Genomic DNA, 16,320 nt, shown 5'->3' with positions numbered 1-16,320 from the left:
ATATGACCCTTTACTCCATTTTATAATCACTTGTATTATTAACCATTTTATTAAATTCGTGTAGTCAATATATAAAAAAAATTTACACTACACAATTTCATGGTGTATTTTTAAAGTAAAAATTCATATTAATATATTATATTAAAATAGACTTTGAAAGCTCCTACATGCAAGCATATCATAAGAACATGTAGAATATTTATACTATATGGTACATAAAAATATTAAATTTACTTCACGCTCATTCTGTTAGTCTGCAAATCAATATTCCCTACGTCCCATAAAAATTTGTATGATTATTGGTGACATAAGTTTTAATAAATGTTAGGTGAGTGTGTTATTAGTGGAAGAAGAAGTACCATTTTAGTATTAATAGTATTACATTTCATATATATTATTTTATTAATACACTTAATAATACAAAAAGAATGCGTGGCTCATGGCACACATGTAGACTCCACACTCGCTACATTATTAATCAGAAAAATAATTAATATAACCAAACCAAAACATTTAATTTTCCCCAATTAAACATGGCGACGGCGGCGAGCCACCGTGATTACTGCTACAGAGAAGTGGTGCCGTTCGCCGCCATGGTGAGCCTGCAATGCATCAACGTCGGTCTGAACACGCTCTTCAAGGTCGCCGCCAACGCCGGCATGAGCCGCCACGCCTTCCTCGTCTACGCCTACGCCGTCGCCGCCTTGATCCTCCTCCCCGCCCCTTTCTTCTCCCGCCGGTATTCTGCAGAAATCATCGTTCATCTCTTCCAAATCCGATCAAATTTTTTGAACTTTTTTGTTTGTTTGAATTTGCGCAGATCAGGAGCCCTCCCGTCGTTGAATTCGTCGATTCTGGTCAAGTTTTTTCTGCTGGGAGTGGTGGGGTGAGTGAGATGACTTTTTGGGTTTGATCGGAGTTGACTTTTCTGCATCGATGAGTTAATTTAATTTAATGAAAAAAATGTTTTGATTAATGTGTAATTAAGGTATGGATCGCAGTTAATGGGATTCACAGGTATTAATTACGGCTCTCCCACGCTTGCTTCCGCCATCAGCAACCTCTCTCCCGCCTTCACTTTCCTGCTCGCCATCATCTTCAGGTCTCTCTCTCTCTCTCTCTCTCTCATGTTTGTGTCGTATTTTTCTTGGAGTTTATGAATGCCATGCATAACTTTCTCAAGTAAATTATTGAATTTCACGTGATTTCGATAAAGAGGAATGTTATGGTTATACTAATTGGTCAAATAAAAAATATACTCGATCAATTTAAGATTTTCGATTGAAAAAAAAAATCTATTTAATTTACTATTTTGTTCACATTGACATTGTAGCTACTTCTTTTGTTTTTGTGTATATATATATATTTTTTATTTTTTAACTATTAGGATATTCTATATATAGCTCCATTTTTTTTCGTCATAACCTCTTACTTAATAAATAATAAGAAATGTTTATTACTCACTCCATCTATAATAAGTGTGGTCTTTTTGCCATATTCGTTCGTCCACTTATAGTGGTCTTTCTATTTTAAAATATATATCCTTTCATAAACCATTAATTTCTTTCTCTATTATAGATATATATCTTTCAATATTTTTTCTTAAAATTTATGTCTTTCTATCCGCACAACACTTATCATAGACGAAGAGTACTATTTTACCTTAAAGTCTCAAATTAAATAATAACTTTATTATTTTCATAGCCCCAAAATAAATGATAGCATTCAGAGTTTTGGAAGTTATGGAGGGACTATAGAATAAAATACTAGTAACCCTAAAAAAAAAGGAATAAAATACCAGTATATTTTTAAATATATTTTATTATATGCCTTAGAAAAGTATGTTTAGAAATTAAGGTCTTTCCTTTAATGGGCCATACATATTGGCTTTGGGCCTTTTCTTTGGAGTTGAAATAAGGTAACTAATTATTTTCGCAAAACAATGCAACAAATTATTTTATACTATAGGATAACCAAAGGAACGAATTATTTTGAAAATGGACTATGTATCAAAATTTGCAAACGGGCTAACAAAAAAGCCATTTTAAGATATTAAAATAAAAACTAGTTACTAATATAAAAATAAATAAATTTATATTATTACTATTTTTACTCCTTAATTCTCGATCAAATCTATTTTTTGATAGGAAATCGTCAATTAAGGGTAAAACAATACTTTGCGCTAATTTTTTTTTGTTTTATTTTTTATCTGTGATTTTTTTCTTTAGAGTATAAAAGTGGCTATATTAATATATTATTTTCTTAATATGCATTCTGAACTTCCAATTTCCTCGCATCATGTTTGGTTACCATTTGTCTACAAATGAAATAAAATATGAAAGCAAATGCTTTATCCCAATTACAGAACCCCAAAACCTAGTTTTTTTTAATTGAACTAAAAAAACCTTATATTGGAATAAAGAAAAACACTTTTATAATTATCTACTATTTTGTAGGATGGAAAAGCTAACGTTATCGAGCTCGAGAAGTTGGGCCAAAGTGGTTGGCGCCGTGGTCTCGATATCAGGAGCATTTGTAGTAACATTTTACAAAGGTTCAAGCATCATCAATGCTCCTCTTTCCTCTCCACTTTCACTAATACCCAGCTCGACTCGACTCGATTGGATCCTTGGTAGTCTATTTCTCACGCTCGAATATATCCTCTCTCCCATATGGTGCATTTTTTTGGTAACACGCCTACCTCAATTTCATGACATACATATATAATAAATACTTCTTATCGTGATAACTATGAAAATGCACTGAATACAAAGTAAATGCACTACGAAAATGTACTAAACGTGTAATGTTATCGTATTGCAATTACTTTATAACATAAGTGGGGTTATTCTTAAAAAATAGCCCAAACTTTGACCTCATGGTGATTTCAGCCCGTAACTTCTCTATGTTCAAGTTACAGCCCTATTCAAAATTTTCAACCAAATTAGGTAGATCGTCCAATTGAATTATATACATCTAGACAACTGATTAGTTTGAGCTTTGATCATCCGACTTAATTTTGGCTATTTGAGTTGGATATATTTGTATTTCTGATCTGAAGTGTGGTGGAAACTTTTGATATGGACTATAAACTAAACAACAGTACGTACAAGCTATTTTTATAATAATAGTAAATTTGGGCTAAAAAGTCACTATGATGTCAAAGTTTGGGCTACTTTTTAAGTCACCATTTACTTGATACAAAAATGTTCTTATAGTTTTCACGATAAGAAGCTTCCATTTGAATCCTTATATATATGTGTATTAGAGTTTGATGTACGTAATTGTCCTAATTAAATCTAAATTTAACTTGCATATATAGACACACATTATGAAAGAATACCCTTCGGGATTGAGCATAATGTTCTTCTACACATCTAGCGTGAGCGTTCTAGCTGCAGTTGTGGGGTTTTTTCTCGAACCCGACTCTACTAAATGGATAATCAAACCTAATATTGCGTTGGTCTCTATCATATGTTCGGTATGTTGGTGAAAATAATTGTCACATTTCTATTACATGATTCCTTAATTAGTTTCCTAAGTTATAGTAATTAATTGTAGGGAGTTTTGAACGGTTGCATAAGCAACACGGTTGATTCTTGGCTCTTGCACTTGAGGGGCCCAGTCTACGTGGCAATGTTTAAGCCCCTTCAGATCGCCATAGCTGCAGCCATGGGAGTAATCATCCTAGGCGACACTCTATATCTTGGAAGGTAATAATTTTCTAACACAACTATCAAACATTTTGTAAACATGCATGCATTTCCTTAGGTTTAAATTTCAAATTATGCCCGTTTTATTAAAAATGTTCCTACCTGAAAATAATCTGCCCATTTTATGTTTGTATTAAAAATAATCCGCGTCTATTTTTCGGCTTCTGAAATTGTAGTGTTGCTCATTGGATGCCACTATGTATTTTTTATTTTATTTTATTTTATAAATGATGTAGCACAAAATGAAGCCGTTTTTGTATATTTGTGCACCAAACATGGGGCTGAAAAATGGACATCATTTGTGCGTTCGTGCAAACATGGAGTCGAAAAACGACATCATTTCGTGACATGTCATTTGAGCAAATAAAATAAAAATTACACAGTAGCATCCGATTAGCCACATCACTATTCAGGGGGTTTGGAAAATAGTTGCAGGACATTTTTTATACGAACCTGATAGTTTTGAACAAATAAAATAAAAATTACACAGTAGCATCCGATTAGCTACATCACTATTCAGGACTCCCGATTACATAGTAGCATCCGATTAGCCACATCAATTATTCAAGTTTTAAAGTGATATTTACTCTTTTCTTTGTCTTTAATTAATATCATCATATTATTACACTTGCTGAGTTTTCTATAAAAACTTAAGAAATACAAGTTTTAAATATGGAGTTTTCTAATCATTTTTTTTTGTTGCTCTTGTTCTTGTTTTGTAATGAAATAGTATCATTGGAGCAACAATAATAGTAAGTGGTTTCTACACAGTGATGTGGGGCAAAGCGAAAGAAGAGTTGGGTGAATTTGTGATTGAAACTGCAGACCAAAATCATCCATTTCTACAAAATTACAAAATCTAGGACGTGTAGAAGAAGTTGTATATTGAATGTGCATGTGACGAAGGAGGGGAAACAATTCAACAAATTTAAGATTTATCCTCAAACTCTATCATCAATTATTCAAATAAGAGTTTCTATCAAGATCAGTTATTAATTTATAGGATATAGTGCTAATGTGGAGGGTTTTCACTTTGTTTTCAAATTGAACGTTAAACTTGATTTAATTTGAAGATGATTTTGATGAGAAACATGAAGATTTTCACAAATAATGCTTATAATGTTAGAGAGAATTTTGCAAATTAAGAATTCCTCCAGTTCCTTAATTAAGTTTTTTAATTCACCTCAATACCCTTATTTTATAAATGTAGGAAAGTGGACTTGTGGGACATTTTTCACGGGCTTGGGTAATTTAAGTGACACTTATTTTTCAAGGTATCATTTTTTTTGCATATTGTTCTCCGATTGACCAATAAAATAAATATACTCCATCCGTCCACGAAATGAGTACTTATTTAGGTGTGTCACGGGTTTTAAAAAATTAATTAAGTGTGTGTGAATGAAATGAGAGACCCACTTTTATTGTGAGTGAGTTGTGTGGGGTACACTTAACAAAAAAGGAAATGGGCACTCAATTGGTGGACAAACTAAAAAGAAAATATGAGTACTCATTTCGTGGACGGAGGGAGTATTTAATATTATTTATTTAATCTTGAAATAAACTCTATTAATAAAATAAAATAATATAATTAAATATTTAATTGATTAATTAATACAACCGCAATCGCAATATGATATTTTCGAACAATTTTAATTGCATCGATGTTTTATTTATGTCACTTGTGCTCTACTATTGCAATTTAACAAACGTCGGACCAGACAATGACATGACATAGGTGCAAAGTGCACTACGGAAATTAAAGTCGATTCCAATTGGTCGATGTTAATTTAGGACCACACAAGACACATTCACCATAAAATTAGTTATATTAAAAAAAATATGAAATTTGAGTTCGAGTGATGCATTCATGCATCAATGGTTTGAAAATGATATCAGGATCATATTTTGAAAAAGTGTTCCCATTTAAATTTACCTCTTTATATAAGAAGGATTTCTAATAGAAATCAAAGTTATTGTAAGAATAAGAACCAAATTTTATAAATGGATAATAATACAATTATAATTGCATTGTACAACAATAATATTTGTAATATTTTTTATTTCTGATCTTCATATATTATTAATGTACGATTACAACAACTTAATTTTATTAATATAGGAAGATAAAAGAAATATAAAAATGCAAATAACTTTGATTCTCATTTCTTATAATAACTTTGATTTTTATGTTAAACCATATATATATTGTGTGACTCTAATGAAAACTATATTTTTCAGGGAACATGAATACCATTATAATTAAGGGGTTATTGCCAAAAAATACATGTAGTTTGTCAATTTTCTGGTTTATAACATGACTTTATAATTTGACCAGAAAATACATCAATTTTCAATTTAATCGCAATTATAACAAGACTTTATAGTCTGACATGAAAATACACCAAGTTTCAATTTATTCTCAATTATAACATGACCTTATTTAAATTAGTTTTCATCATAGATGTATTAATATTTATTGTATTTATATTAAATTGTTATGTATAAAATATTGTTAATTGATTGATTAATATTTATAAAAATTAAGTTAGATGATTAATTATTTCATAATATATATATATATATATATATATGTATTTTTAAGCCATCAATATAATATCTTGTTATATATATATATATATATATATAAAAATTTGATTTTAATATTCTATTAATATATTATATATAGTAAGTATTTGTTTATTTAAATTATGAAATTATAAAATATTAGGACCAATAAAAAAATTAGGTACATATATAATAGAAACTATGTTAAAAAGTAAATATATATGTATTTATATATAGTATATTGTGAGATGAGGAGAAAATTAAAAATATTTAATGTATTAAACTTGATATTATTATACTAAAAATTAATTACAAGGTCATGTTATTATTATTATTAAATTGAGGTTTTATATAAAAAGAAAAAGAAAAAAGCCTTTGAAAGCACAGTAATGCAGACTAGAGGCATGAGACTCGGAAAGGAGCTCGTCAAACAGGAAACAAAGCAATAAGCGATTTAAAAACCATTCAAAAAATCGTCCACCTCCATTTCGTCCGACCAACGGCCTGTGGCGATATTATTCATAACACGCAAACTAGCACTTCCGCTATGATCAATGACGAAGTCCCTCGGCTTCTGACCCATTTCCTCCGCATTTCTGAGGCGGCTTTTTATGCTATCTTCCTGATTCTGTGGAACACGCGGACGTTCCATACCTTTTGGAGGACGTCCCCGTCGCTTAGGCGGTGCTTGCTCAACAAGCATTTGCATTCCTTGGCTAACCTGCGCCTCTAACCGACTGATACGACTATCAATATCTTCTGGAGCAGTAGTGTGCGAGTCTTTGCTTTGCCCACCCAAATCACCATCCAGTTTTTTAGCCTGGTGACCAACCAACTCTCCAGCTTGCTCAGAATTGCGAGCTTCATCCAAATCAGCAGCAGCCGTAACAATCTCAGTCGGATCCCCAGCCGGCGTCTCCATCTCAATTTCCTCGTCCACCTCGTCCTCACTACCAATCGTCTTATGAAGCTCCTGATCAACCGAAACCAACACCGCTGCCTCCGGCTCGTATAACGCTCTCTCCTCAGAGCCATGATCGTCAACCCTCTTGGAATCCAGAACTGGGTTACTGCCAGCCATCTCATGGCCTTCATTCTGGAAATAATGCTGCTGGACCCCCGTCGCCAAATGGCCTAAACTAGAAGTGTTCTGCTGTTCCCCCGTTGTTTGCACGATTGGGACAACCGCCTTCTTGCCCTGCTCCACAATGTGCCATTGTTTATGAGTCACCACACCAGACTGATTGTTAGGAGCAGCCGTCAGATTTTCCTGAATAGCTACCGGCTCCACACGTCTTTTTTTTCGACATGTTTCTTGAGAATGCCCAGTTATTTTGCAACGACGACAGTAAAGAGGCAAATTTTCAAAGACAAATTCAACATGGAATGATGTATCCTCACCATCAATTAAAAGAGTAGAAGGTAGATTTTGCGACATATCGATTTCCACAAGGATTCTAGCGAATTGTCCGAAGTCACGTCGTGCCGACGCTCCATCGATCTTTAAGGGGTGACCCAAATATCTGCCAATTCCAGAAATAACCTGTGGGTTCCAGTATTCTATCGGCAGATAGTGTATGCGAACCCAAACGTCCGCCAAAGGTGAATTCTCTTTGAAAGGATCAAAATTTCGAGTCCATTCACGGAGTCGGAGGAGCCCTTTTGAGAGCTCCCAAACTGCCTTTCCCTTTGCTGTAGCCTTATCTTCAGCCGTAGTAAATCGGAGAGTGAAAAAACCTTTTCCCAAAGGAATTAGTTGCCAATCAGAGGCTAAACTCCATAATCTCTGAAGTTCCCACTTTAGTTCCATAGTTGATCTCGGTTTGTCTCCTTTCTGAAGAAACAAACGTCCTGTCAAAGCAAATTCAAAGGCCTTAATCTCCTCAAGATATAGATCCTTCGGAATTTTGAGGGAGAACTGATCGCCCTCCTTAGTAGGCCGCAGATCATGAAAAATGTGAGCAGCCAAATCCTGTATTTTCACCGACTTCTTGCCAGTAGCCTCCGCATAAGAAACTCTATTCTTAGGGGAGATGCTAACGATGTCGGAATAAGTGAGAATCTGGGTGGGTTGGTTATCTGTCAGATTTGAAGAATTACCAGTAGATCGCATTCCGACGGCAACCGCGTCGGAATCAGTACCCGACTCCCTGGGAGGCAGACGCATACCATGGGAGAGATCATGTTTAGTTCGAACAGCAAAGTTGGAAGAAACCGGTGGAAGGTTAAGACCCCCCTTGTCTCGACCGATGATCGGCGAACTGGTGGCCATCCGCCGGAAGGGTAAGCCGGAAGTCCTCCTTTGCGGTGGGCAGGTGACGGCTTCCCCGTTGCTGGGTGCGGTGGCCGTGAGATTGAGAGCTGGGAGCCGCGGTGCAGTCGCGCAGCTGAGATCGGCGAGAGACAGTCGCGCAGCGAGCTCCGAGATCTGGGGCAGGCGGCAGCGCGTCTCAGCGGCTGTCGCTGCTCCTCCGGCGCGGTCAACGACCGGTGCAGATCTCTCCTCTCTTCTGCTCTGCTGCAACGGGCCGTAGGTGGAGACGACGCCGACTGCTGCTGCTGCTCAACGGAGATCTGCTCACGGAACGCCGGCTGCTGCAACTCCTTTGCTGGTCACGGCGGCTGCTGCTCACGGAGGAGGTCGGAACCTGCTGCACCGGAGGCTCTACCTGGTCGAAGCCACCGAGAGCGTCGGCAACGGAGGTGTGCCGGTCAACGTGAGTTAATTCGCAGGTTTGAAACCCATCTAGGTGATTCCACCGAGAGAGAAAAGTCACCCTTTCATGTGTCTGTCAATGTTATAATTGAGAATAAATTGAAACTTGGTGTATTTTCTGGTCAGACTATAAAGTCATGTTATAATTGCAATTAAATTGAAAATTGATGTATTTTCTGGCCAAATTATAAGGTCATGTTATAAACAAGAAAATTGACAAAGTATACGTATTTTCTGGCAATAACCCCTATAATTAATGTATCTATTGTAAAAATTAATGCATCCATTGCTAAAATTAATACACTCGAAAAAAAATAATTGATCTCATAATGATTCGAACCCAGGTGATGCATACATACAACAAGATGATGCATCAAATGTAACTCTTGATAATCGAAGGGTTAAAAATAATTATCTTTTCTTATTTTATTAAGAGAGTCTTATTTGAACATCTCCGCGCGCGCGCGCGCCTACACACACACACACACACACACACACACACACATATATATATATATATATATATGTGGAGAGGTTCAAATAAGAACCACTAAATAAAATAAGAACGTAGAACTATTTTGAGTCATTCGATCATCAAGATCTACGGTGGACGATCATCTTGTTGGATGAATGCAGAACATGGGTTCAAATCCTAAAGGGAGCAAGAATTTTATTTTTTTTCGAATGCAACAAATTTAATAGCGAATGCATTAATTTGTATAGCAGATGCAATAATTTTAATGGTTCTCATGTTCTCACGAAAATTGTGGTTCTCACTAGAACTGTACCCTATATATATATATATAGTTCCTAGCGGTTGATGAGGAGTAAAATATGCATTACCCCAGCTCGAAAAATTCAGCGCTGACCTCGGAACGGGGAAAATAAGTCAACTCGGGGAAAAAATAGCCCAAACTTTGACCTCATGGTGATTTTTCAGCCTGTAACTTCTCTCTGTTCACGTTACAGCCCGATTCAAAATTTTCAACCAAATTAGGTAGATCATCCAATTAAATTATATACATCTAGACAACTGATTAGTTGAGCTTTGATCATCCGACTTAATTTTGGCTATTTGAGTTGGATATATTTGTATTTCTGATCTGAAGAGTGGCAAAAACTTTTGATATGGACTATAAACTAAACAACAGTACGTACAGGCTATTTTTATAATAATCGTAAATTTGGGCTAAAAAGTCACTATGATGTCAAAGTTCGGTCTATTTTCTAAGTCACCATTTACTTCATACATTCAGTGCAAATGTTCTTACAGTTCTCACGATAAGAAGCTTTTATTTGAATCCTTATATATATATATATATATATATATATATACATGTATTGGAGTTTGATGTAATTCTCCTAATTAAATCTAAATTTAACTTGCATATATAGACACACATTATGAAAGGATACCCTTCGGGATTGAGCATAATGTTCTTCTACACATCTAGCGTGAGCGTTCTAGCTGCAGTTGTTGGGTTTTTTCTTGAACCCGACTCTACAAAATGGATAATCAAACCTAATATTGCTTTGGTCTCTATCATATGTTCGGTAAGTTGGTGAAAATAGTTGTCACATTTCTATTACATGATTCTTTAATTAGTTTCCTAAGTTATAGAAATTAATTGTAGGGAGTTTTGAACGGTTGCATAAGCAACACGGTTGATTCTTGGCTCTTGCACATGAGGGACCCAGTATATGTGGCAATGTTTAAGCCCATTCAGATCGCCATAGCTGCAGCCATGGGAGTAATCATCCTAGGCGACACTCTTTATCTTGGAAGGTAATAATTTTCTAACACAATATATCAAACATTTTGTAAACATGCATGCATTTCTTTAGGTTTAAATTTCAAATTATGCCCGTTTTATTAAAAATGCTCCTACCTGAAAATAATCTGCCCGTTTTATGTTTGTATTAAAAATAATCTGCGTCTATTTTTTGACTTCTGAAATTGTAGTGTTGCTCATTGGATGCCACTGTGTATTTTTTATTTTATTTTATTTTATAAATGATGTAGCGCAAAATGAAGCCGTTTGTATATTTGTGCACCAAACATGGGGCTGGAAAATGGATATCATTTGTGCGTTTGTGCAAACTTGGAGCCGGAAAACGACATCATTTCGTGACATGTCATTTGAACAAATAAAATAAAAATTACACAGTAGCATCCGATTAGCCACATCACTATTCAGGGGGTTTGAAAAATAATTGCAGGACATTTTTTATACGAACCTGATAGTTTTGAATAAATAAAATAAAAATTACACAGTAGCATCCGATTAGCTACATCACTATTCAGGACTCCCGATTACACAGTAGCATCCGATTAGTCACGTCAATTATTCAAGTTTTAAAGTGATATTTACTCTTTTCTTTATGTCTTTAATTAATAGCATCATATTTGTACACTTGCTGAGTTTTCTATAAAAACTTAAGAAATACAAGTTTTAAATATGGAGGTTTCTAATCATTTGTTTTTTTTGTTGCTCTTGTTCTTGTTTTGTAATGAAATAGTATCATTGGAGCAACAATAATAGTAAGTGGTTTCTACACTGTGATGTGGGGCAAAGCGAAAGAAGAGTTGGGTGAATTTGTGATTGAAAATGCAGACCAAAATCATCCATTTCTACAAAATTACAAAATCCAGGACGTGTAGAAGAAGTTGTATATTGAATGTGCATGTGACGAAGGAGGGGAAACAATTCAACAAATTTAAGATTTATCCTCAAACTCTATCATCAATTATTCAAATAAGAGTTTCTATCAAGATCAGTTATTAATTTATAGGATATAGTGCTAATGTGGAGGGTTTTGTCGCAGCCCGAAATCCCGACACTAGTGATAGTGGGGTACGAGTATCGATACGACTATTTTTAAAAGAATAAAAGATAAGAAGAATAGGTCGAACATCAAGCGGAAGCTCGCATCAAAAGGTGTTAAAGAAATCATTATAAATGAACCCAAGGGTAAAATCGTCAATGTCGTTATAACTTTTTAATTATCAGGAATTTCACGAACAAAAACAAAACGGGTATTGCTCATTTTTCGTAAGGAATCATAATATGCAGAGTATCGCAGCAAAAGGCGAACCGATTATATGTATGAAGACATATAACCGTGAGTACATTGCTTAACTTCAAAAGAAAATTAAAGTATATCAATCATCAAGACTTTATCGTCAAAATGGAAATACGATAAAGTAAATACATCCTCCAACATTTCCCCGCCAGCACCAGACCAATCTCGCTCCTCGCTTAGTCTGCACATTTAGAAATACATGCAGGGCGTGAGTATATAATACTCAGTGGGCAAACGCCGAAAAACAAGAAAGGTGCTCTTAGAGCTATAAATTGATCTTGCCACAGTTTTAAGCAAATCACAGGGATTTTAGTATAAATAAACCTGTGAAAGCTGAATCTCAAACATATGCATCATAAATATTCAAATGAACGATTGCGCAATCAAAAATACTCAACATGTAAGTACCACATCTACAATTTATCACCAAAGGTACCGAGAAGTAGGCCTCCCTCTCGAGTACCGTGACCGGCCGACCCGAAGACGGCTCACAGTCACCTCTGTGCACAAAATCCCGCTTGTGGCAGGACCGAATTCGTCTCATCAGTAGAGGGTAACATACAAGCTCAACATCAAAAATTGGCAAGTCAAACAGTTCTCAAATATCATTTATCTCAAATAATTTGATAAACTCATAACATCATCAAATCATTTTAGAAAGCTCATACGTTATATGTATACTCAAAATATTGCCCACCTGAAGACCTTACTCAAAAACTCCCGTCAAAGCGGAGTTACTTACTTCCTTGCTCTGCTCGTGTCTTCAGGGATCATCGTCATCATTGAAGGTTCATGTCATAAAATGAATCTCGATTAGAACTCAACGACAAAAACTCATGCCTTAACTCATGCTCTATCTTATATTCTATCTCTTAATCGACTCTACATAAACTTCTTCACTCATTTCAAATCCTTAAGTCCAAGGATAGGTTTCAAGAAAATCATGGTTCTAAGTCTCGATTTATCTCTCATATAAGACTCGTCTAATCTCATTAAAACACTTAGGCAACATAAACACATAAGGCACATAAGAAAATACAATCAAACATCAACAAATCAGGTCCTGTTTTCCCACTGACTCAACTTCAAAATTTAACACGTTCTGACTCCGACATCTCCTGGACTCCCGACTCATACCAAAAGAAAGGTATTTGAGTCTCGTTTCATTTAAAAAAAAGTAGAGTCAGAAACTCCAAGTGGTTTGGGAGATATGGCGTTTTTACCACGGTCTACCATATTCGGCAGTTTTGAGCAATCGGAAACATTGATTTTTGAAAAATAGTAAACGTTGTCAAACTGAGCTCAAATTTGGTGGATATCTAGCCCATACAGTAAGGTTGATACAATAAAAATTTGGAAATCTAATTCACACAGGAAGTCACTGAAATGAATGACTTTGTCCCCTGTTCTCTGAAATTCCCGGCAGAAATGTGCAGATTTGGTTTTGCATTTTATAAAAATATTAAATCAAGTCCAAATGACTTGAAATTTTACAGAGGTGCTCAAGACTCATGTAGGGACATTCTGTAAAATTTTCAAAGCTTTTTGATATCGACAAACCGTCGTTCACAGTAGGTCAGTAGCCTACGAAAAATCACCAAAACTCATCTCAAACTCTTAAATGCTCAATTTAACATTTATACAAAGCAAACACATCAAAACTCATTTTAAGCACTTAAAGCACTTAAAAACATTCAAATACATCAAAATACTCATAATACTCAATCTTGACTCTTTTCTTTCATCATCCACTCAAATCTCAAGGAAAACGTTTCTACAACGTATTAAGTAAATCCTCTTCTCAATTTCATGCTTAAAACACTCAATCATTCAAAATGACCTCATACTTCATATAACTCATTTTACACATATATTTCCCTTTTTATCATGTAACTAACTCTAGTGAAAAACTCATATATCAACATAAAATTCTCAACAAAAGCATGACATCTTTCACATAATGGTCATAGATCAAAATAGACCACATTTAAACAATCGATGACTTCTCAAATATGAAAACTCAAAAACTCTCATAAACTAACTCAAGTCAAAATTTTACTTAGCTAACAATAGACTTAATCATACATAATTATACACTAACATCATGATCAATTTCATATATCTTAAGCCAAAACACTTATTAAACACATAGACAAGAAAGTCCTAATTTTTATTAAACTAAACCCTTTGAAATTTTATAAACTCACATGGATCTTTAATCTCATCATATATCTATCAATTTTTGTCATTTAATCTCACATCAAAACCATCAATTCACAAATAAGGGCATATATACACATATCCCTAATTCTAGTAAACTAACTCATATCAAAACTCCAATTGACATCATATACTCAATTTACTCCATCAATCATCATCATATACACCTCATAAACTCATTTTCATCATCAATTCATCACCTTGATCATCAAGTCAAAAATTCCCAAATTGGGGTAAACTAACTCAACCAAATTTTTACATCACAAAGCATAGCTTTTCAAAACACATGCTAATCACCACCAAACATCACATAGATCACTTTTCTCACCTCAATTCAAGGAAAGAAGAAGAAAAATTTTTGAAGGGTAAGATACCCAAATTTTCGAAAATTAGAAGAAGAAGGAAGGGGGTGATTTCTTGCTCCAATCCTTCAAATAACTCATATACAAACTCATACAAATTATATCTATGAACATGGAGATTACTTACTCAAGTTCTTCACCAAAACTCAAACTTTCTCTCTCTAGTCTTGAAGCCTTCCTTCAAGGATTCTCTTGAATTCAAGTTAATAGGATGTGTTTATGGAGGATTTAAGTAGTGATTTATGTGTTTGGCATACTTGGGTGAAGCTTCGAAGGTTTCATCAATGGCTAACAATGGAGGAAAGTAGAGAGATGAAGGGAGGGAGAGAGAGCTCGAAAATTAGGGAAGAAGGAGAGAGAGGAATTCTTGCAAGATATGAAATGGATTTGGAAATCTTATAAAAGATTTGTGAATCTTTAGAGAATATTTGGCAATTAATGGATGATCTCTCTCTCACTCTAATCTCTCTCTAATCTCTACACTCTCCATCTCATACTCTCAATTCTCTACTCTCTCAATTCTATACTTAGCAAAATTTAGGCATATAACATATGGTATGGGTAATTAAATAAAGTGTGAGAGGGGTGATTAAATAATAATCACAAAACTATGGAAATATTACTCATTAATAAAATACCACATCATAATTATTCATGTGACCAAAATAATAATTATAGCACTCATAATAGTGCACTCACATATATATAATATTCCTCTTCGTAGGAAGAAAAATAATTTAAAAATATTATGCTCGGAAAAATTTTCATAAACCGGCATCATTCGATTTCTCGATAAAAATAGACTGCACTTGCTTTGTAAACTTAATAAAAATTCCAAGTGTTAAGGTCTCAAATAAAAATCATAATAATATGGTCATATTGACACATGTCACAAAATCACATAATCATTCAGTCACGTAAATTCACATAACATCACATCAAAACAGTCGGCAGACTCAGATAAGTTAGACGTTTCTCTAACCGACTCTATTTATCAAAGATTCTCACTCTTTCTTCCTCGACTCTATTTCCAACTCAGTATTCCTATTTTTCTTAATAGGACAGTCAATCTCTAACAATTCAGTATCCGGTAACTCTATTCCCGGTAGTTGGAAAGTAAAATAAAATCTCAGCTCAATTCAATCAGCATCTCATCACTCTAATTCCATCATTGGTTTATTCACTCGTATCTCTATTTAAAAGACAATCTGTCTTATCTGCTCATAAAAAAAAAAGTCTCGTAATTTGACATCTCAGTACTCTTAATAGTGTTTAGACACTTTCTCACAACATGAGGAAAAGTTCGGGGTGTTACATCCTACCCCCCTTAAAAAAAATTTCGTCCCGAAATTTGAGTTATTCTTCTTCGGGAAAAAGCTCTGGGTACTTCTCTTTCATCTTCTCTTCAACTTCCCATGTTGATTCTTCTTGACTATAATATCTCCATTGGATTTTCATCAAAGGAATCGATTCGTCCCTCAATTATTGGATCTTCCAGTCCAGTATAGCATCAGGTCTATCTCTTCGTAGCTCAAAATTGGTTCCAGGGACACCTCTTCTTGATAGATGACGTGTTTTGGATTAAACACGAACTTTCTCAATTGAGAAACATGGAAAACGTCATGGACGTTCGCGAAGCTCAGAGGCAACGCTAGCTTAT

At 34.7% G+C, this 16,320-nt stretch overlaps 2 protein-coding genes and 1 long non-coding RNA gene across 4 annotated transcripts; 2 read left to right on the top strand and 1 right to left on the bottom strand.

Annotated features, from left to right (window-relative positions):
* The first annotated feature begins 406 nt into the window (after window positions 1–406).
* Window positions 407–5,036, top strand: LOC130989416 (WAT1-related protein At3g28050-like). 2 transcript variants are annotated; one of them, XM_057913415.1, is made up of 7 exons: window positions 407–739; window positions 821–886; window positions 989–1,102; window positions 2,457–2,688; window positions 3,323–3,481; window positions 3,562–3,713; window positions 4,444–4,696. In XM_057913415.1, exons 1-7 carry the CDS (start codon window positions 534–536, stop codon window positions 4,574–4,576), a joined length of 1,062 nt encoding a protein of 353 aa, XP_057769398.1. In that variant the 5' UTR covers window positions 407–533; the 3' UTR covers window positions 4,577–4,696. The 2 variants fall into 2 exon arrangements, with proteins under 2 accessions (XP_057769398.1, XP_057769399.1); XM_057913416.1 differs by lacking the exon at window positions 4,444–4,696 and adding an exon at window positions 4,924–5,036 and having other exon boundaries at window positions 425–739.
* A 5,352-nt stretch (window positions 5,037–10,388) lies between these two features.
* On the top strand, window positions 10,389–11,767 carry LOC130989448 (WAT1-related protein At3g28050-like). The gene is made up of 3 exons (XM_057913460.1): window positions 10,389–10,548; window positions 10,629–10,780; window positions 11,515–11,767. Exons 1-3 carry the CDS (start codon window positions 10,399–10,401, stop codon window positions 11,654–11,656), a joined length of 444 nt encoding a protein of 147 aa, XP_057769443.1. The 5' UTR covers window positions 10,389–10,398; the 3' UTR covers window positions 11,657–11,767.
* A 220-nt stretch (window positions 11,768–11,987) lies between these two features.
* On the bottom strand, window positions 11,988–15,154 carry LOC130989476 (uncharacterized). Its single transcript, XR_009090625.1, has 3 exons — window positions 14,788–15,154; window positions 12,776–12,839; window positions 11,988–12,259 (listed from the first exon to the last, which is right to left on the bottom strand). It is a non-coding gene; the product is annotated as an uncharacterized LOC130989476 (long non-coding RNA).
* Between the last annotated feature and the right edge of the window lie 1,166 nt (window positions 15,155–16,320).

This window comes from Salvia miltiorrhiza, chromosome 6 (genome assembly GCF_028751815.1).
Source record: "Salvia miltiorrhiza cultivar Shanhuang (shh) chromosome 6, IMPLAD_Smil_shh, whole genome shotgun sequence".
NCBI lineage: Eukaryota > Viridiplantae > Streptophyta > Magnoliopsida > Lamiales > Lamiaceae > Salvia > Salvia miltiorrhiza.
Note: the sequence above shows the minus strand (reverse complement) of the source record. Positions and strands in the feature narration are given on the sequence as shown.